This window comes from Leucopleurus acutus (assembly GCF_964270905.1).
Source record: "Leucopleurus acutus genome assembly, chromosome: 9".
NCBI classification, from domain to species: domain Eukaryota; kingdom Metazoa; phylum Chordata; class Mammalia; order Artiodactyla; family Delphinidae; genus Leucopleurus; species Leucopleurus acutus.
Genome location: NC_139144.1, coordinates 19,253,176 through 19,275,028, shown reverse-complemented (window position 1 = coordinate 19,275,028; position 21,853 = coordinate 19,253,176). Strand labels below are relative to the sequence as shown.

General features: G+C 36.4%; 1 protein-coding gene and 1 pseudogene across 4 annotated transcripts in view; both read right to left on the bottom strand.

Moving 5' to 3' along the window:
- COG5 (component of oligomeric golgi complex 5) overlaps positions 1 to 21,853 on the bottom strand; it is a 282,510-nt gene that overhangs the window by 215,917 nt on the left and 44,740 nt on the right. For all 3 annotated transcript variants that reach the window (XM_082846505.1, XM_082846504.1, XM_082846506.1), the window contains exon 6: positions 21,676 to 21,796. In XM_082846505.1, coding sequence (XP_082702631.1) covers positions 21,676 to 21,796 — 121 coding nt within the window. The remainder of the gene's footprint in view (positions 1 to 21,675; positions 21,797 to 21,853) is intronic.
- Positions 1,525 to 2,966, bottom strand: LOC309966449 (syntaxin-11-like; annotated as a pseudogene). The gene has a single exon. The product of its transcript is annotated as a syntaxin-11-like (transcript).

Here is a 21,853-nt window from a genome sequence, read left to right as displayed (position 1 = left end):
CTTTTGCTTTTTAGCATTTTCACTGAATCACAGAACCAACAGAACCATAGAGTGAGTTAGCATTATTGAAAATGGGCTGCTAGTGAATACAATTTAAATATATAAAGAAAACAGTTTAGGTGATTGAATATAGCCACCTTACAGAAAAACATGTGCCAAAAAATACATTTCAGATAAACAATGACTTTGGTGTAGGGCTTCCTGGAGTCTCATAAATCCCCTGAAATTGTGTGCAAAATTTAATGTGTATCTGTATGCGTGCTTTTTCCCTGCAGCAAACATCTACAAATTCAAAAAGATCCTCACAAGAGCATGTCGTCGAAAACTAAAACAAAAACTATTTTTTTTTAATTATTATTATTTTTTTTAACCACGCCACGCGGCATGCAGCATCTTAGTTCCCCAACCGGGGATCGAACCCACGCCCCCTGTAGTGGAAGCACGCAGTCTTAACCACTGGACTGCCAAGGAAGTCCCTAAAACAAAAATTATTCATAGTGTTAGGAAGAAAGTAGGAAAGCAAAATTGGTAAATATTATACATAATTTATTTATAGCCCTCCTTATTCTAAGAAAAACATAAGACAACTTTTAAAAGCATCCAATTTTAGATACAATTAAATTAAATGAGGAAATAAATATAATAAAATCAGATCAAACAGAATGAAAAGAACGAGAAAAGTTAAATTAAAATTAATCCTGGTTGGGCTTCCCTGGTGGCGCAGTGGTTGAGAGTCCGCCTGCCGATGCAGGGGACACGGGTTCGTGCCCCGGTCTGGGAAGATCTCACGTGCTGCGGAGCAGCTGGGCCCGTGAGCCATGGCCGCTGAGCCTGTGCATCCGGAGCCTGTGCTCCGCAACGGGAGAGGCCACAACAGCGAGAGGAAAAAAAAAGAAAGAAAAAAATGCAGGCAGCATCAATGGAGAAGAGGAACCATTACATTAAATTCTTTTTCTCTTCTCTCCCAAGCACTTATTTTTCCTTTTTTTTTTTTTAAGTGTTAAATGTGATTTTAATAAGTAGAGGAGATGAGCAGAAAGAAGATATACATCCAGGTGGGAATCACATAGCGTAAACCAGATGAAGAATCAGAAATGGAAGATGTGCAGTTTTTCCCAAGGTCAGTTCACTCGAAAATGAACACAACCGCGGTACTTTCAGGATCGGTTAAATGAAGTCTTGATAAGGAGCTCATACTGTGAGCCGATGCAGAACTGACTTCCTCCAAGAGGTCCATGTACAAACAAACATGCCTTGGACATGTATTATAGAGTAAGCTACCACATCTGTTCCTTATTTGGCTTCCTTTAAGAGGCAAGGGTGCTATGTGCCACATAATGACCTCACAATCCAAGTACGAGCTGGACTGGAATTCTGGGACCTCGAGTTTTTTCCTTCTCTAAAGACTGAGGTCCCTAGGGATTAGGGCAACTCACCCCAGTGCAGACAGCCTCAAAATCTTTCCCAGTGTGCTTCCCCCCACCATTCCGATCGGGGATGGGGTGTGGCGGCCTGGGCCCCCTGCTAGTTGAGGCAGGGGCAGCAGAAGCAGCAGACGGTCCGGCAGGGGTTCTTCTTCTTGTACTGCACGGCCTTGCGCACCTGCACCTTGTCCTGGCCGGTGTAGTCGAGTGTCTTCTGCACGTTGAACTCGATGACGTCCGGGGTATCAGCCTGCTGCTCCACCAGCATGGCCATCTGCAGGAAGAGGTCGTGCAGGTCGCGGATGCGGCTCTCCAAGCCGGAGCATCTCACGGTGGCGGCTCTCGATCTCGTTGAGGGCCGCCCGCACACCCTTCACGTCCGCCAGCAGGTTCTCTGAGAACACGTCCCACTTGCCTTGTTCGAACATGTCCTCGATCTGGTCGCCTGACATGTCCTTGCCCATGATCTCCAGGTGGCGCTGGATGCGGATCTTGCAGTTTTCGCGCTGCTTCATCTCGGCCTGGTTGTACTCGTGCATGGCGGCCTGGGAACGGGTGGGTGAGAGCGCTGTACCGTGCGCGCGTGATGTGCGCCACGGGCGAGTGCGCGCCGTGCTGCGACTCAGCGTCCTCGCTCAGTGCCTTCATGGCGCTCAGCTTGCGGTGGATGCTCTCGCCCTGCGCCTTGATGTCCTTGGCAAGAGTTGATGCGGCGCTTGATGATACTGAGGCGCCGCATGGACGTGAGGAAGCGGGTGTTCTGCTTTCCCAGCCGCTTCACGTCGGCAGTCAGCGGCTGGTTTTCATCCTGAAGGTCCTGGATGTCTCGGTACCAGGATTCCAGGAAGTGGTCCGTCTTGAACATGATATCCTCGGGGGGTGAGTCAAATTCATCGTCCTTGTCTGGGAACTTCTGTTCATATCGCTTGGTTACTCCACAAGTTCTACTAGCCGGTCCTTCATTATGCTTTGGGGTTGAGATGTGGTTTTCTTCTCTTTTTCCTCTTCATCCATTTTGTCCCCTTGCTGCAGCTCCATGTCTTCATTTGTCTTATTTTTCCCTTTAACACACTCTTCAGATGGACTGATTCCTTCCTCAAAGATGGTTTATAATTTCTGTGAGTTCATGGACCACAACCAGTATTCGTACCTGGCCAGATTCAACAGACAGTCTTTCCTTGAGGATACCTGCTTTGGGGATGATGATCTTGTTGAGAAGACTTTGGAGAGCTGACAGATGTTCCTCTCAGGTCCACAGCTCCTTACCTTACCTATCCCAGTGTGAGCAGGAATCCTTGGTAGGAGCTGACATGGCCTTGTGTCACTAGCTCTGGGTGTTGAAAGCTGGCCGCTCCATCTGACTTCTTGAAACCCTATTCTTTTTTTTGAATTTTATTGTATTTATTTTTTATACAGCAGGTTCTTATTAGTTATCTGTTTTATACGTATTAGTGTATATATGTCAATCCCAATCTCCCAATTCATCCCACCACCACCGCCCCCCACCACTTTAACCATTACATTAAAATTTTTTTAATTGCTTTTAAGCTGTACAAGTCCTTCAACTTCCACTAACAAATAATATTGTTACAGCCTCTACCCAAAATTTACAAAAGTCCCAACTTCACACAATTCTTTTGTCTTAGAGCACTTTTTGGTTCTCATTAGCACCTCCACCAGAGTACAAGTGGAAGAAATAAATAATAAGTACAAGGAGAAGTCCTCTTCTTACTAGCTGTGTGATCCTAGGAATGTTACTTGTCTCATCCAGACTCTGTTTCCCCAACTGCAAAATGATAACATCTACCTCAGAGCCTGTTGTGAAACCTCAATGAGATAAAATATATACAGTGTTTAGCACAGTACTTGCCACAAAGCAAACAATGACAGCTTTTATCATTTTTCTGAAATTTTATTTTTTTAATGTATTTTCAATTCAATTATGTCATGTAGTTACCAAAAAAATCACTATGTATTGATTACTGTAGTTCCTCAAAAAGTACTTTTTCTCATCTCAGTATTTGAGATCTGATTTTCACTTTACTGTGTTTATTCTACATCAGTGCCCGACTTGAACTAGAATATCTTCACAGTAATACTTCACTATTGTGTTACCAGAAAAAATACACAAGAAATGTATATTATGCGATTTTTTAAGAAAAAACAAAAAAGATGTCATTTTTGTACATATAAGAGTAGAACACACGACCACATATGATGACGTATAACCACTGTCACCTTCAAAATATATAAATTCATCCTTTAGTTCTATTTCTAAAGAAAGAAGGATAAGAGGAAAGCAATATTGGAGGGACCTACTATATGCTAGACAAGGTTGAAAGCAATCTATAATTTTGTCTCATTAAATCTACCCAACAGTCCTTTGAAATCTGAGAGAATTTACCTTGTCGATATTCACACAGTTAGCAGGAGCGATGCAAATGGGATTTAAATCAAGCTCTAGATGGCTTCAAAGCCTATGTTCTCCTGTCTCTTAATCACAAACTACATAGCAGGAACAATTACATTACTTTATGGTATAATTTTATGACATTCTGAAGTCTCTAAAATGTTAATAAAGTGAACACTACTTTGATGAAAGAAAAGTTTGTGTATACTGTGCTTTTCTAGTTATTACATTAAAATAACTAGCCTGCAAGTGCCCATTCAACAAAATTTGTTGATAAATCATTTATCCTCAGTACAAGTCTTCCCAGCTACTCCTTTTCAGTTTTTATTTTCATTGCTACATTTTAACCTACTCTAGAATATCAATTTCATTACTTTGTTTTAGGGAGAAAGTCTCCACATCAATTAGATGTCTGTTCTTAAGTATCCCCAAACCTTATTTTAAAAAAAACAAACAATACGTTCTCTCTCTCCTCCACCCTCTGTCCAGCAATTACCACTGTTCAGTATTTATGGAGAAGACCAAGCCGAATTTCTCAGAACACAGTTTAAAAACGAACAAGAGGGCTTCCCTGGTGGCGCAGTGGTTGAGAGTCCGCCTGCTGATGCAGGGGACAAGGTTCGTGCCCCGGTCCGGGAAGATCCCACATGCCGCGGAGCGGCTGGGCCCGTGAGCCATGGCCGCTGAGCCTGCGCGTCCGGAGCCTGTGCTCCGCAACGGGAGAGGCCACAACAGTGAGAGGCCCGCGTACCGCAAAAACAACAACAAAAAACAACAAAAATATAAATAAATAAATAATAAAAACGAACAAGATTTTGAACTACTAACCTTACTAGGAAATTCTATGAAAAATGTCCTGTTCACATTTTTCTTCCTGTATTGAGATCCTGACTAAATATTATTCTTATTTCTGTTAGAAGTTAAGTAACTATGGCTCATAACCAGGCTCCATCACATGCCTATAACCAGATCTGGACTAACATCCTACAAGCATCCCGAAGACCAAGAATGAACATAACTGTAAAACAGAAACAGTCTTAGAGACAAGCACACAGTAGGGTTTTAAAACATATGTATCAGCAGAGAACTGAATATGTAAACCTGATTAGAATAAAAAGTAGTTTTCTTGTACTCCCAAATTATTTACCTGTAAAACCTTAAATTGGCCTGAGGCCATTATTTGTTTCTTAAGAGCAACAGGGGAAAAAAATGTATAATTAGCCATGATATCAGAAGAGTATGCAGGATAATTTATAAGCCCTATCCCATTACAGCTGTTTACTTTAAAAATATTAGTTAACATTTCATATCTGTGTATAAAAAAGGTATGTTTCCTGCCAATAAAAAGACATATAACTCTGGCACTTTCTTCTTGAGGAGAAGCAGGACACATTAAAACACTGTGTGTATTTTATTTTGTTTTGACTCTAATGTCTTTCTAGGGCAGAACTTTACAGATCAGCCATTCTCTTTCCTCCAAAACACAAAGAATCCTCCTTCCATGTAGCTGATATGGTATAGATGCATTTGTTTCTTATTTGCTGCCAGAACAAACTACCATAGACTTAAGAGGCCTGAAAGCTACAAATTTATTATCTTGCAGTTTTGGAGGTTAGAAGTCCAAAATGAGTCACAGTGGGCTAAAATCAAGGTGTTAGCATAGCTGCATTCCTTTCTGGAAGTTCTAAGGGAGATATCATCTCCTTGCTTATTCAATTTGTTAGCAGAATTTAATTCCTTCAGGTTGTAGCACTGAGGTCCCCATTTCCTTGCTGCCTGTGAGCTGGGGACAGTTCCCAGCTACTAAAGGACATCTGCATGTCCATGAGTCCCTTCCTTTATCTTCACAGCCATCAATGGCAGGTTAAGTACTTTCACGGTTCAAATCTCTCCTGCCTCTTCTTCTACCATTGCAGCTCTCTGGCTCACTCTTCTGCCTTCCTCTTTCACTTTTATAAACTCAAGTATTTAGAATGGTCCCATCTGGATAATCCAGACTAATCTCCGATCTCAAGGTCCATAACCTTAATCACATTTGTGAAGTCCCTTCTGCCACATAAGGTAATATATTCAAAGGTTCCAGTGACTAAGATGAGAATATCCTTGAGGGGGCGCACTACTGTGCTTACCATACAACACCACGTGCTGAGCTGCACTGACTTGAAGCGAGGAACAAAAGAGCATGTCACCACCTTTTGGCTAAAGAAGAAAAGTTCTTAGGATAAAACAGTTCAAAATGCTAAGCAATCTTCATCAAATACTACTACTATCAGAGAATCCATCAATTTAAGTAGACATTATCATTAAATCCTTACTTCTTTTTAAATGGAAAAACACCTAAATATATTAACAACTTACTCAAAGCTAACTATATTTCTCACTGTAAAATAGCACTGGTTTCTACCATTAGGCTCTCTCTCTGTTCACTTTCTTTATGTTCCACAAATCTTTATCTGGAAGAAAGCTTCTCACAAAGCTAAAGACACACTGGAAGACACACAGGCTTAGATGAGGTCTTCTGAAAACCATGACACTTTTTATATCACAGAAACAAAAATGAATTTGTTAAAATGGTAATAAGACCTATGAGTGCAAGACACCAGCCAGAATCTTAGAATCCCCATATTAAATATATCTGAAGACTAAAGAAAGGGTGTTGCTGCTTTAAACTAGTTTTGGCAAAGAGAAAGAATAACTTCTATGGGTATAATTTTTCTGTTGCTCTTCTAAGTAAACGAAAGACTTGCCTTAGAGAATAGATGAACAGAGAGAAAAAAGATCCCATAAAACTGATTTTAGTCTTTAAGTAAAAATTTCCACAAAATGTCATCCTTCCAAAACAAAGTAATAACTTTTAATACCAGTAGACTCCAAAAGGCAAAGTAATGATAAAGTGCCTTGGCAAATTTATTGTTCTAAGTCTGTAAGGTTACTTAGACTCTATGAAACGTTCTTGTATCCATTCATTCTTTGGGAATACAGAGATTTTATATACATAAAATTCAAGTCTGCACTGAACATTACCTCTAAGCATATTTAAAAACTAAAATTAGTTTGGAATCTCAACCTACAGAAATTTTTATCAAAGTGATTCAAATTTACAATGCTCATTTGATTTTATGGACTTTGAGTGCATATGCGCAAAAGGCAAATACAAATTATTTTAGTCTAGTTTCCACTAATGGCAGAGTAAATTGGTCAAGCATAGTTTCCTGCAGATAATTTCTAAACCTAGATAAGCCATTTTTAAGAACACACTTATTTGAAGGCCCTGGAAAGTGATCGAAGGCAGGAACATACGGAAGGAAGGGTTACATTTGAAATATATAAATTTCAATGGGTAAGGATTCCAAGTTTGGCGTTTTTTGCCTAAGGGCACTGACCACCATTACTGCCATCAACTCCCATTCCAATGCCCACAGTTCTTGCAGCAGAAAAATACAGATTTACAGTCCAGAGATGGTAGAGAACACGAATTAAGACAGAGTAACTATAAATTTAGAAAGAAAAATCCTAAAAAGAATAGAGCCACAGCAGGAGCAAGACCCAAATCCCTGGCTTACCATTAAAATATACACATGGGGGAGAAGGGAGGACCCAGGAGGAGGGGGAGAAGCAAGCAAAAGTCAGAGGGGTGTCTACCAGTAAAAGACTGGCAAGCCATGTGAGTTTACTGCTGTTTTTAGACTGATGGTTTTCCCCAAACAGTACACAGCTCAAGCAGCAGAAAGCTGGGGCCTTACTATAACTTGAGGTGTCACAGGACAGAGCTCAGAGCTGAAAGAGCAACTGGAAATTTAGGAAGGAAACTCTAAAGGAAAAAAAGATACACAGAACCTGAGGCCCATGATCTTAGTATCAACTCTGACAAAATTCTTGGTGACATCTAAACTACAGAGGTACAGGGCTGATCTATCTATCAGGTACCAGGTTACTGAAGCAATAGCTATAAACCAGAAGAACTGAGCAGAGATGAAGACCACACAGTACAGGGGAAAGAATGTATAGCTTGAGATCAGACAACTTAACTGCCAGCTGGAACAATAACAACAAAAAACAATCCTCAGAGAACACAGTAGAATCTCAAATGACAAATATATTATCCACAATGTCCAGTTTTCAACCCAAAATTACTCCATATGTTGGATCAACAGGACAGAATAGAGAGCCCAGAAATAAACCCATACACCTACCTTCAACAAAGGTGGCAAGAATACACAATGGAAAAAAGACAGTCTCTTCAGCAAGTGGTTGGGAAAAGCTGGACAGCCACATGTAAATCAATGAAGTTAGAACACACCCTTATACCATATACAGAAATAAGTCCAAAGTGGCTTAAAGACTTAAATATAAGACACTACACCATAAAACTCCTAGAAGAGAACACAGGCAAAACATTCTCTAACATAATTCGTATCAATGTTTTCTTAGGTCAGTCTCCCAACGCAACAGAAATAAAAGCAAAAATAAACAAGTGGGACATAATCAAACTTAGAAGCTTCTGCATAGCAAAGGAAACCATAAACAAAACAAAAAGACAACCTATGGATTGGGAGAAAATATTTGCAAACAATGTGACCGACAAGGGCTTAATTTCCAAAATATACGAACAGATCATACAACTCAAAACCAAAAAAAACAAACAACCCACTCAAACAATGGGCAGAAGACCTAAATAGACAATTTTCCAAAGAAGACATACAGATGGCCAACAGGCACATGAAAAGATGCTCAACACTGCTAATTATTAGAGAAATGCAAATCAAAACTACAATGAGGTACCACCTCACACCAGTCAGAATGGCCATCATTAAAAAGCCTAGCAATAACAAATGCGGGAGAGGGTGTGGAGAAAAGGGAACCCTCATACACTGTTGGTGGGAATGTAAGTTGGTAACAGCCACTATGGAGAACAGTATGGAGGTTCCTTAAAAAACTATAATAGAGTTACCATAGGATCCAGCAATCCCACTCCTGGGTATATATCCGGAGAAAATTATAATTCAAAAAGATACATGCACCCCAATGTTCACAGCAGCACTATTTACAATAGCCGAGACAGGGAAGCAAACTAAATGTCCATTGACAGATGAATGGATAAAGAAGATGTGGTATATAGACACTATGGAATACTATTTGGTAAAAAAGAATGAAATAATGCCATTTGCAGCAACACGGATGGACCTAAAGAATATCATACTAAGTGAAGTAAATCAGAAAGAGAAAGACAAATGCCATATGATACTTATATGCAGAATCTAAAATATGACACAAATGAACTTATTTATGAAACAGAAACAAACTCACAGACAGAAAACAAACTTATAGTGCCCAAAGAGGAAAGTGGGGGAGGGATAAATTAGGAGTTTGGGATTAGCAGATACAAACTACGTACTATATATAAAATAAATAAACAACAAGGTCCTACTATATAGCACAAGGAACCATAGTCAGAATCCTGTAATAAACCATAACAGAAAAGAATATTAAAAAGAATGTATATATATATGTATAACTGAATCATTTCTCTGCACACCAGAAACTAACACAATACTTTAAATCAACTATACTTCAATAAAAAATTATTCCACATGCAAAGAAACAGATGTACATAACCCATACTCATGAAAAAAAAATTTTAAAGGCAGATCAAAGAAATTGACTCTGCAAGTGGGCTCATACAAGGGATTTAGTTGACAATGACTTCAAAACAGCTAATATTTCACCTGAAGTAATTCAACATAAGCACTAAGTAGATCGTGCTAAATTAAAGATGCATGTTGTAATCCCTAGGAATTCCTGCAAAAATAATATAAACTTATAGCTAAAAAGTTCATAGACAAAATAAAATGGAATACACAGAACTATCTTATTAACACAAAGAAAACAAGAAATTCCAACAAAGAAAAGCCTAGGACCAGATGGCTTCACTGGTGAATTCTACCAGACATCTAAAGAAGAATAAATACCAAAAACTTCTCAAACTGTTCCAAAAATTGAAGAGAAGGGAACACTTCCTAACTCATTCTATTAGGTCAGCATTACCCTAATATCAAAACCAGACAGAGACACTACAAGAAAAGAAAACTGCAAGCCAATATCTCTTATAAATATAGATGCGGGAATTCCCTGGCAGTCCAGTGATTAGGATTCCGTGCTTTTACTGCCAAGGGCGCAGGTTCGATCCCTAGTCAGGGAACTAAGACCCTGCAAGCCATGCGGCAGAGCCAAAAAAACCCCATATATATGTATGCAAAAATCCTCAACAACATACTAACAAACTGAATTCAACAGCATATTAAAAGGATTATAGACTGTGACCTAGTGGGATTTATCCCTGGTATACAAGAATAGGTCAACATACAAAAATCAAAGCAAGAGACCACATTACTAGAATGAAGAGGGAAAAAAACCACATGGCCATCCTGATGCAGAAAAAGCATCTGACAAAATTCAACACACTTTTGCAATAAAAACAAATTAGAAATACAAGAGAATTTCCTCAGCATAATAACAGTCATACATGAAAAACACACAGCTAACATCATACTCAATGATTAAAGACTGAATGCTTTTCCCTAAGATCAGAAACAAGGTAAGGATGTCCGCTTTCACCACTTCTATTCAACAAAGTACTGAAAGTTCTAGCCTGCTCAAACAGGCAAGAAAAATAAATCAAAGGCATTCAAAGTGGAAAGGAAGAAGTAAAATTACCTCTGTTCACAGATGACACGATCTTATATGTAGAAAACCCTAAAGACCACACACACACACACACACACACACACACACACACACAGAGCTAAAAAATGAATTCAGCCAAGTTGCAGGACACAAAATCAACAACACACAAAAATCAGTTGTATTTCTATATACTAGCAATGAACAATTCAAAAATAAACAATTCCATTTACAAAAGTATTATAAAGAATAAAATACTTAGGAATAAATTTAATTAAGGAGGCTGAAAGCCTTGTGCATTGAAAACTATAAAAGACTGCCAAAAGAAATTAAAGATCTAAATAAATGGAAAGACATCTGTGTTCATGAACTAAAAGCCTTAATACTTTAAGGTGACAGTACCACCCAAAATGATCTACAGACATAATACAATCCCTATAAAATTCCCAAAGGAATTTTTTTACAGAAATAGAAAAACTCATCGAGGGATACTGAATAGTCAAAACACTTCTGAAAAAGAAGAACAAAGTGGGAAGACTTGATCTTCTGAATTTTGAAACTTACAACAAAGCTTTAGTAATCATAACAGTATGGTACCAGCATAATGATACATATTCCATACACCAATGGAATAGAAGACAAAGCCCAGAAATAAAGAGTTACATAAATGGTCAATTAAATTTTGACAATGGTGCCAAGTCCATTCAGTGGTGAAAGGATAATGTTTTGAACAAACAGCGTGAGGAAAACTGGATATCCACATGCAAAAAGCATGAAGCTAGATCCCACCTTACACCACATATAAAAATTAACTCAAAATGGATCAAAGATCTAAATTGAAGAGCCAAAACTACAAAACTCTTAGAAGAAAAACAAGGGGGAAATCTTCACTGAGCTAGATTTGGCAACCGTTTCTTAAGTATTACACCAAAAGCACAGAGAACAAAAGAAAAATTGGATAAACTGGACTTCATCAAAATAAAAAATTCTCCATCAAAGGATACTATCAAGAGAGTAGAAAGACAACTCACAGAATGGGAGAAAATATTTGTGGGAAAAAATATTTTAGCTGACAAGGACTAGTATCCAGAATATATTTAGAACTCAACAACAAAAAACAAACGACTCAGTTTTTAAAATGGATAAAAGACTTAAAAAACATTTCACCAAATAAGATATGAAATGGTCAATAAGTACATGAAAACATGTTCAACATCACCAGTCTTTAGGAAAATGCAAATCGAAACTTTAAGATGTTACCTTCACACTTATTAGGGTGACAATTATTTAAAAAAACAAAAAGGAAAATAACAGGGGTTGATAAAGATGTGGAGAAATTCAAATTCTAGTGCACTGTTGGTGGGAATGTAAAAAGGGCACCTACGGTGGAATACTGTTTGGCAGATCCTTAAACTGTTAAACACAGAATTACCGTATGACCCAGAAATCCCACACCTAGATATATACCCAAAAGAACTGTAAACAAGGACTCAAACAGATACTCGAACACCAATGTTCATAGCAGCATTATTTATAAAAGCCTTTTCAAAAAGTGGAAACTAGCCAAGTGTCTATCAAGAGATGAATAAACAAAAAGTGATATACAATGCAATATTATTCAGCCATAAAAAATGGAATGAAGTTCTGATACACGCTACAACACAGATGAACCTTGAAAACGTTATGCTAAGTGAAATAAGCCAGACACAAAAGGACAAATACTGTATTATTCCACTTACATTAAGTACCTAAAATAGGCAAATTCAGAGACAAAAAGTAGAACAGAGGTTACCAAGGACTGGGGAAACAGGAAAATGGGGAGTTACTGGTTGATGAATACAGCGTTTCTCTTTGGGATATGATGGAAAGGTTCTGGAAATAGTGTTGAGGGTGACACAACACTGTGAATGTACTTAATAACACTGAATTTTACACTTAAAAATGGTTTACGAAAAAAGGACGAAAGAAAAAAGCAGGAAAGAAAGACAGGAACAAAAGAAAAAAGATGATAAAAATAGAATATAGCAAAATGGCAAACTCAATCCAACCATATCAATAACTAGTAAAAATATATATGAACACTCCAAACAAAAGGAAACTGAAATTATAAAAGAACAGATAATAAAGCAAGACTCAAGAACACTCCATCTACAAAGAAATAGACTTTAAATGCAAATTCAAGATGGCTACAGTAATCAAAATATAAAGATATGTGAAATAAGGACAGACACATAGATAAATGGAACAGAATAGAGTTCAAAAATACACCTACAGATATAGAGTCAATTGATTTTCTAAAAAAGCCCCAAGGTAATTCAGTGGAGAGAGGAAGGTCTTTTCAACAAATGGTACTGAATCAATTAGATATCTTCATGGAAAAAAATAAGCTTCAACCTTTCCCTTGCATTATATCAAAAAGTACCCTGACATGAATCATAGACCTTAACACAAAAATTAGAACTTTAAAACTTCCAGAAAAAAATGTAGAAGAAATTTTTTGCAACTGTAGGATAGGAAAAGATTGTCTTAGATAGGGCTCCAAAAGTGCAAACTATAAAACAAAACTCACCCCCCTCCCAAAAAAAAAGAAAAAGGTACACTGGGCTTCATCAAAATTAAAACGTTCTGCTCAAATCACACCACTAGGAATATTAAAAGACAATGCACATATATTCACAAAAAACATTCACACTCACACACACACACCTGACAAACTTGTATCCAGAATATAAAAAGACCTCTCACAACTCAATAAGAAGACAAACCCAGTTTAAAACAAGGGCAAAAGTCTAGTTACCCTGTATTTCACAAGACTGTCTTTTATTGAACCCTCTTAGCCATTTTTTATTTTTGTGTGAATCAAATGCACTTCAATCCAAGGCTCAGATCTTATCCCACACATTTGGGTTAGGCACACAAATTTAACCTTTTGTCATCATTAGACATTGTAAGAGAAAAGAGTTAATAAAAGGAGATGGGATAGCTTAGTCCCGAAGCACTTAGGGGTGAAAATGCACTCCAGTTTGAACTGAGTAATTTAGTAATATTTGTTCCACAGTTTTAAAGTAAATTCATACTGTCTTTCAAAAAAAAAGACAACAGATCTGGACAGACACTACACAAAGATAAATGAAGTGGGAAATAAATATTCAAAATCAGGTTCAACATGATTTGTAATCATGTATATGCAAATTAAAATCATAAAGAGATACCTCTACACATCTATGAGACTGGCTAAAATTAAAATGATTTACAATGACAAGCACTGAAGGATGTAAAGCAAATGGGACTCTTATGCATTGCTGGTGGAAATGTTACAACCATTTTAGAAAAGTGTAGCACAGAGGAAAGACCAGTGAAGATACAAAGAGAAAGTGGCAATCTGCAAGTCAAGGAGAGAGGACTCAGAAAATAAAAAACCTATGAACACCTTGATCTTGAACTTCCAGACACCAGAACTGTGAAAACATGTATTTCTGTTGTTTGAGACACCCGGTCTGTGATAATTTTGTTATGGCAGCCCCAGCAAACTAATACTGTTGCTATATAAGACTACTGTAAAAATAAAATTACCTATTAGTTTAAAAAGAAAGAAAACAGTGTAGCAAATCTTAAAAAGTTAATCATAACACTTACCAGATGACCCAGCAATTCCACGCCTAGGTATTTACCCAAGGGCACTGAAAATAAATGTTCATGGCAGTTTTATTCACAATAGTCTAAAGTTGAAAACCCAATATGTATCAAAAGCTGAATGGATAAATATATTGTGGCATACACATCCACTGGAATACTACTCATCAAACGAATGATTCCACATATATGAAATCCAAGAAAGATGGATTCCACATATGATTCCATGTATGATTCCTGTATGATTCCACATATATGAAATCCAAGAAAGAGCAAAATGAAATCTCTAGTAACAAAAGTTCGTGCTGGAGGTGGGGGGACTGACTCAGAGAGGCACAAGACAACTTTTGGGGGGTCACCACTGGCCTCTGAATATATTCCTAGTTGTGACAATAAAACTGTAACATCAGCATTATCTTCCAATTAGATATGGTAGAAAAACACATTTCTGATTTATTGACAGATTTCAAGTCCCTAACACAGAAATTAAAACAAATGACTAAAACTGCATCCTATTTTACTAAACATGTCTCTCAAAAGATCATGCCTGCCTACCTGCCCTGTTGTTTACATGGTAAAATGTAAAGTTCTATAAGTATACCTATAATCATAAATTTACATTGAACCCTTTTAACTTAACCTATAGCCAATTTCAATCTAGTAAACCAAAGACGGATAAAAACTGTTTAACGTATTTAGAATTTTTATACATAAAGTAATCAAGTATAATGGCAATAAAAAGTAAAACAGCCCATCTAATGTTTCCCCAAAATATTAGACTTAGAGACTCAAAGCTGTAATTCGCTAGAAGTACGCTGACACCATTTTTTAGGAACAATCAATAAAATAACCAGTAAAAAGTCAATACAATAAGAAGCCTGTATTTGGAGCATTGTTTATATTCATTTAAGATACACTGCAATTTTTAAAACTTACATGTACTGGAATGGAAAAGAGAAGTACTGGCTTAAGCATCCAAATAGAAAATAAAGCCCTTAGAGCCGAGTAATTGAAAATTTGATACATTACTAGATTGAAGAACCTTACAATAAATTAATTTTTCTCAAACAATGATGAATGGTCCAGCAGGGGGTGACAAACAGTAAGGTAAACTACAGACCTTCAATAAACATTACCTGACCATATGGAATAAAATATATATCCAAAAATACTACTGCAACTTTGAAATGTATGAAAAATAATATACTAAAGTTTACAAAAAGTAAGCTGCTTGTTTTTATCTGGATATTAATCCTCATTTTCTGACACTACGTGATGAAAGATAAAACCAAAAAAATACGATCATAAATGCTGTATGGGTATTATGTGTTAAATATAAATTTGGATAACATTAAGTTCAATTAGTTTAAAAAAAAAGAGGGTTTGTGGGTGTGTAATTTTAATATGCTTATGTCTCCACAACTGGCAATCCCATACCTAAGCATAAACCCATTATTCTGGATTTGAGCACAGCATCACCCCGACCTGGTGGTAGCTGAATCCGGTCACATATGTAAGTAATTTAGAGACTATCTAAATCAAACATAGGTACTGAAGATGTTTATCATCATATATGATTACACTGTAGGTTTAAAAAGGCATAATGGGCTTCCCTGGTGGCGCAGTGGTTGAGAGTCCGCCTGCCGATGCAGGGGACACGGGTTCGTGCCCCGGTCCGGGAAGATCCCACATGCCACAGAGCGGCTTGGCCCGTGAGCCATGGCCGCTGAGCCTGCGCATCCAGAGCCTGTGCTCCGCAGCAGGAGAGGCCACAACAGTGAGAGGCCCACGTACCGCCAAAAAAAAAAAAAAAAAAAAAGCATACTGAATTTGCTACGCTGAAGTTGTCACAAAAACCTATGTATGTTTTAAATGCATTTAAGACGTCATCTCAACCTAGAGATTATCATACTAAGTGAAGTAAGTCAGAAACAGAAAGACAGATACCATATATCATTTATATGTGGAATCTAAAATATGACACAAATGAACTTAGTTATGAAACAGAAAATGACTCACAGACATAGAAAACAACTTACGGTTACCACAGGGGAAAGGGGGTGGGGGAGGGATAAATTGGGAGTTTGGGATTAGCAGATACAAACTACTATATATAAAATAGATAAACAACAAATGTCCTACTGTGCATAGCACAGGGAACTATATTCAATATCCTGCAATAAACCATAATGGAAAAGAATATTAAAAAGAATATATATATATACACATATATATGTATAACTGAATCACTTTGCTGTATACCAGAAACTAACACAACATTGCAAATCAACTATACTTCAATTAAAAAAGAAGTCATCTCAGACCTAATTTAATACTGGAAACGGTTACATGGCATATTTACAAATTTTCCTATCAATAAACAATTTTTAAAAGCTTGAAATAATACAATGTTCACCAACTACATCATCTTACAGACATCTCAAAAAAAATTCATTATTCCTTAATTATCGATCACCTATTACGTGGCAAAGATTATGTAAATCATACTTTTTCCCACCTATGCATAAATCAAAAATGTTTGCATATAAGTATTGTTTTATCAGATTGAGAAAATATGTTACAATAAGAACATTAGTGGATAAAATAAACTTAGACTATCCCTTCCTTCTATAAAAAATATTTCATAAAATGCTTCTATGATAAATTTGAAAAATATTTTCTCATGATACACGGTGTTAATGTATCACCATATATTATCAAAAAACATTTTGTTGCATCTTAGCAACAAAATTATAAAACTCAGAGGACAGACCATACACAGTAAAAATTAATGGAGGATATACTTTCTTTTTTTTTTGTCACACCACACAACATAAAATACATTCACTATATATAAACCATGGTATAACTTAAATGTGATTTAAGTGTATCATCTTAACTAATGTTCAAAAAATGTTACAAATTTAGTAAGGCCCATCTAAATTTTCATCTAGTGCCAAGACTTTTCTTGCAGAAAAACCATAAATGTGATATAATTTAATCCTGAAATCTGTACTATGTAGTTTTATTTTTTAATCATACATAATAATATGCATGAAAAATTACACGTAAGTCTGCACTAAAAAAATTCTGCTTATTCTGTCAGTAAGACACCAGTATGATTTTAATTTTTACTTCCCTAATGCCTAATGATGCTGAGTATCATATATGCATATTTGCCATTCACGTATATTCTTTGGTGAAGTGTGTGTTCAAATCTTTTGCCTATTTTTTAACTGGGTTGTTTGTGTTCTTACCAATGTTGAAAGTTTTTTATATATTCTGGAAGCAAGTCCTTTATCAAATATACACTTTGCAAACATTTCTGTCTATGGCTTGCTTGTCTTTTCATTCTTCTAGCAGCATTGCTCACAGAAGTTTTAAATTTTGATAATGTCTAATTTACCAATTTGTGTGTGGCGGGGAGAATTGTGCTTTGGGCTATATAATATATCTAAGGAATCATTTTCTAATTCAGAGACATAAAAATGTTCTCCTACGTTTCCCTTTAGAAGTTCTATAGTTTTAGGTTTTATATTTAGGACTATGATCCATTTTCAGTTTTCTTTTTTTCTTATATGAAGTAAGGTATAAATACAAGTTCACTGTTATACATATGGATATCCAATTTTCCCAGTACCATCTGTTGAAAAGACTCTTTTCTCCACTAAATGTGTCAAAAATCCATTGTTCTTACATGTGTGTGTCTATTTCTGGGCTCTCTATTCCATTCCATTGACCTATTTATCTTTTTGTCTTGATTATTATAAGTCATTGTAACAGGTCTTCAAATCAGGTATGGTTAATGCTCCAACTGTGCCTGTTTTTTGGGGTTTTTTTTAAGTTTTGGCTATTCTAGATCCTTTGCATTTCCATATGAATTTTAAAATCAGTTTGTCAATTTTAATAAAAGCCTGCTGGGATGCAGGTTGTAACTGTGCTGAATCTATACAAATCAATTTAGGGAAAATGGGCATATTAATAAACACTATAAAGTCTTCCAATTCACAATGTTTATTTACTTATTTAGGTCTTTTTAATTGTCCTCAACAACGTTTTCTAGTTGTCAGTATACAACTGTGTATCTTCTGTCAAATTCAACCCTAAGTAGTTCATATTTTCAATGCTATTATGAGTGGTATTTTTGAATTTCAACTTCCAATTGCTTGTTAATATTATACAGAAATAAAGGGAATTCCCTGGCAGTCCAGTGGTTAGGACTCCACACTTCCACTGCACGGGGCATGAGTTCGATCCCTGGTTGGGAACTAAGATGCCCGCAAGCCAGGCGGCACAACCAAAAACAAAAAAAAGAAAAAAAAAGAAATAAAACTAATTTTTGTATATTGATCATATATCCTGAAATCTTGCTAAACTCCTGTATTAGTTCTACAAACGTTTTTTTGTGAACTCAAAACAAGATACTACTACACACCTATTAGAATGGCTAAAATTAAGATGACTGACTATAACGAGTGTTGACAAGGATGCAGAAAAAGTGCAGTTTTCATACACTTCAGGTAGAACACCAGGGCAATTTCTTTCAAAGTTAAACATACATCTACTATATGATCTGGCCATTCTGTATCTACATATTTATCAAAGAGAAATGAAAGCATATGTCCATAAAAATACCTGTATATGAATGTTCATAACAGCTTGATTTGTAATAGCCAAAAACTAGGAACAACTCAAATATCGATCAACAGGTGAATGAATAAACCAACTGTGGGATACCCATATAATGGAAAACTACTCAGCAATGAAACGGAATGAGCTATTGATACACACAACATAGATGAATCTCAAAATAATTAAGGTGACTGAAAGAAGCCAAACAAAAACACAAACTGTATGATTCCATTTACATAAAGTTCATTAAAATGCCAACCAATCTATAGTAATAGCAGATCCATAAATGCCTGAGGAGGGATTACCAAGGGGCATAAGGAAACTTTTGGGGGGCGATAGTTATGTATCTTAATATTGGTGATGGTTTCATGTCAAAACTTGCCAAACTGGACATTTTCAATATGTTGCAGTTTACTGTATATCGCTTAGACCTCAATTTTAAAAAAAAGAAAAGGTACCAGCATAATCGTCACTAGGCACCAGAATATACTTTTTAAATTGATATATAACTTTAAAGTGATATATAATTCACAAAGCATAAAATTCAACCTTTTAAAGCATACAATTCAGAGGCTTTTTTGTATATTGACAAGGTTGTGCAACAATCACCACTATTTAACTGCAGAACATTTTCACCACTCTAAAGAGTGGTATCCATTAGCAGTCACTGACATTCCCCTCCAAGTCCCTCAGAATATAATTAACTTTCAGATGACAATGTATTTCATCTGGTCACTACATTTCAAGCCTCAAGACCTTTCAAGTTTGAGAGATTGGTTTTCAGTTAATCTCAGGGGCCTGCTACTCTTCATCATTTTATTCTTTCTAATGAGAGCCAGAACCATACAGATATAGACATTGATAATTTCAGAGATGCTCCAATCATAGAAACAGCATTTAGTGTACATGTGTAACTGTAATAATGATTACCAAATTATTACTTTTATTAAAACATTAATTCCAAACATAGAAACTTTATCTCCCTCTTGGCTTCTCCTTATTATCAATGCCAGGACTGGCCAAGACTGAACCACAGTGGTGAATGATAAAGACATGATGCCTTTGAAATTTCTGAATAGCACATAATCTGCAAAGCTTTAAAAATTTAAATTAACACAATCCATTTTGAGATAACTCCATAATTTACTATACTTTCTCAACAACTTGTCATCGTTTAACATTTATAAAACTTTGGGTAAAGCCAAAGCCTCACTGGAAGGATAATGAGTTTATACTCTGCACTGTACCAACACAGAACATTATGATTAATAATTGTGCCTTTTTAAGAAATGAAACTGAGTTATTTGTAGTGAGGTGGATGGACCTAGAGTCTGTCATACAGAGTGAAGTAAGTCAGAAAGAGAAAAACAAACACCATATGCTAACACATATATATGGAATCTAAAAACCAAAAAAAGTTCTGAAGAACCTAGGGGCAGGACAGGAATAAAGACGCAGATGTAGAGAATGGATGTGAGGACACGGGGAGGGGGAAGGGTAAGCTGGGACGAAGTGAAAGAGTAGCACTGACATATATATCCACTACCAAATGTAAAATAGATAGCTAGTGGGAAGCATCTGCATGGCACAGGGAGATCAGCTGGGTGCTGTGCGACCACCTAGAGGGGTGGCATAAGGAGGGTGGGAGGGAGACGCAAGAGGGAGGGGATATGGGGATATATGTATACCTATAGTTGATTCACTTTGTTATACAGCAGAAACTAACACAACACTGTAAAGCAATTATACTCCAATAAGGATGTCAAAATAAATAATAAAATGTGCCTTTTTTAAAAAAAGAAGATATCACCATTTGCATTACAGCATCTGTTATTTCTAGGAGAGATGATAATCATAATCAAAATCTAGTAACTTTTTACTATGGAAGAGTATCAGTGATGACAAGCATACATAATAAACCTTGGAATAATTTGTGTTTGTTTTTAATGATTCTATTATTCGAGAGTTTATTTTTTGGAGCACAGAAATTAAATATGATAAAGCAAAAAATAACAGCTGATACTAAGATTTTTACACTTCTATATTTAGCACATATTGTGAAAAAACAGTGAAGCATTACTCACTGCTTTAAAATTAACTTTTTATATAATATATTCCGAGCACACTAAATCACAAGTTCAATATATTCCCATGATGTGCCTAAGCAATGTATTTGAGCATTATAAATTGAAATGTTGTTGAAGCATGCTTTGTGAAGGATATTACATTTCCTTAGTCAAAACAGGGAATAAGCATTACAGTATGACTATGTAATTGAAATATAGGAAAATTCAAAAAGAACATGTAATGCACATCTTTGATATTCTTCTGGCATAACTACTTTCAAAGCATGTTACTAAGCATTAGGAGACTCTTGATATTTAAGATGGATATAATCAAAGACCTTCTGAACCTAAAAAGGTACAAATTCCACTAAACACATCAACTTCAGAAAAATTACTGGGTACCCAATGAAAAGAAGAAAACCGCAAAGCCTCATTAAAATGCAGGTGTTAGGTAGTTCTTTAAACACTTGGTAGGTATTCAAAATTTTGCCTGAAAAATTATGAACTGCTTCATCATGGACCTTGCAACCTGTCAGTACTCAAAGCTGTGACTGCTGACACCCTTGAAGGTCAAGAGGCTGCTCTAAATGTTTAAGAAAAGAATGATGAATGAAGAAATGAATTCAACAGATCTTCTAGGCACCATGCCAACATGAGACTTGTCACCTAAAAAACAGCATTTCTCCTGGACATTTCTCCTAGGGAAATGAAAACTTAGGTTCACATAAGACCTGTATACAAATGTTAAAGTAGCTCAATTTATAATCACCAAAAACTTGAAACAACCAAATTTCCTTCAACCAGTGAATCAATAAACAAAAGGACTTACCAAGTTCACTGAGACTCTGAGCAGCTTTTGTTATCTCTCTACTTCCCCCCTGCAGTTGTCCCTGGAGTCTTTTACTGAGATACAAGATGCGAATGATTCTCCGAAGCAAATCACAGGCAACCTGTGCAATGTTAAATAAGTAAAGTCAATCCATGAAGTTTTATTACTATGTGAATCT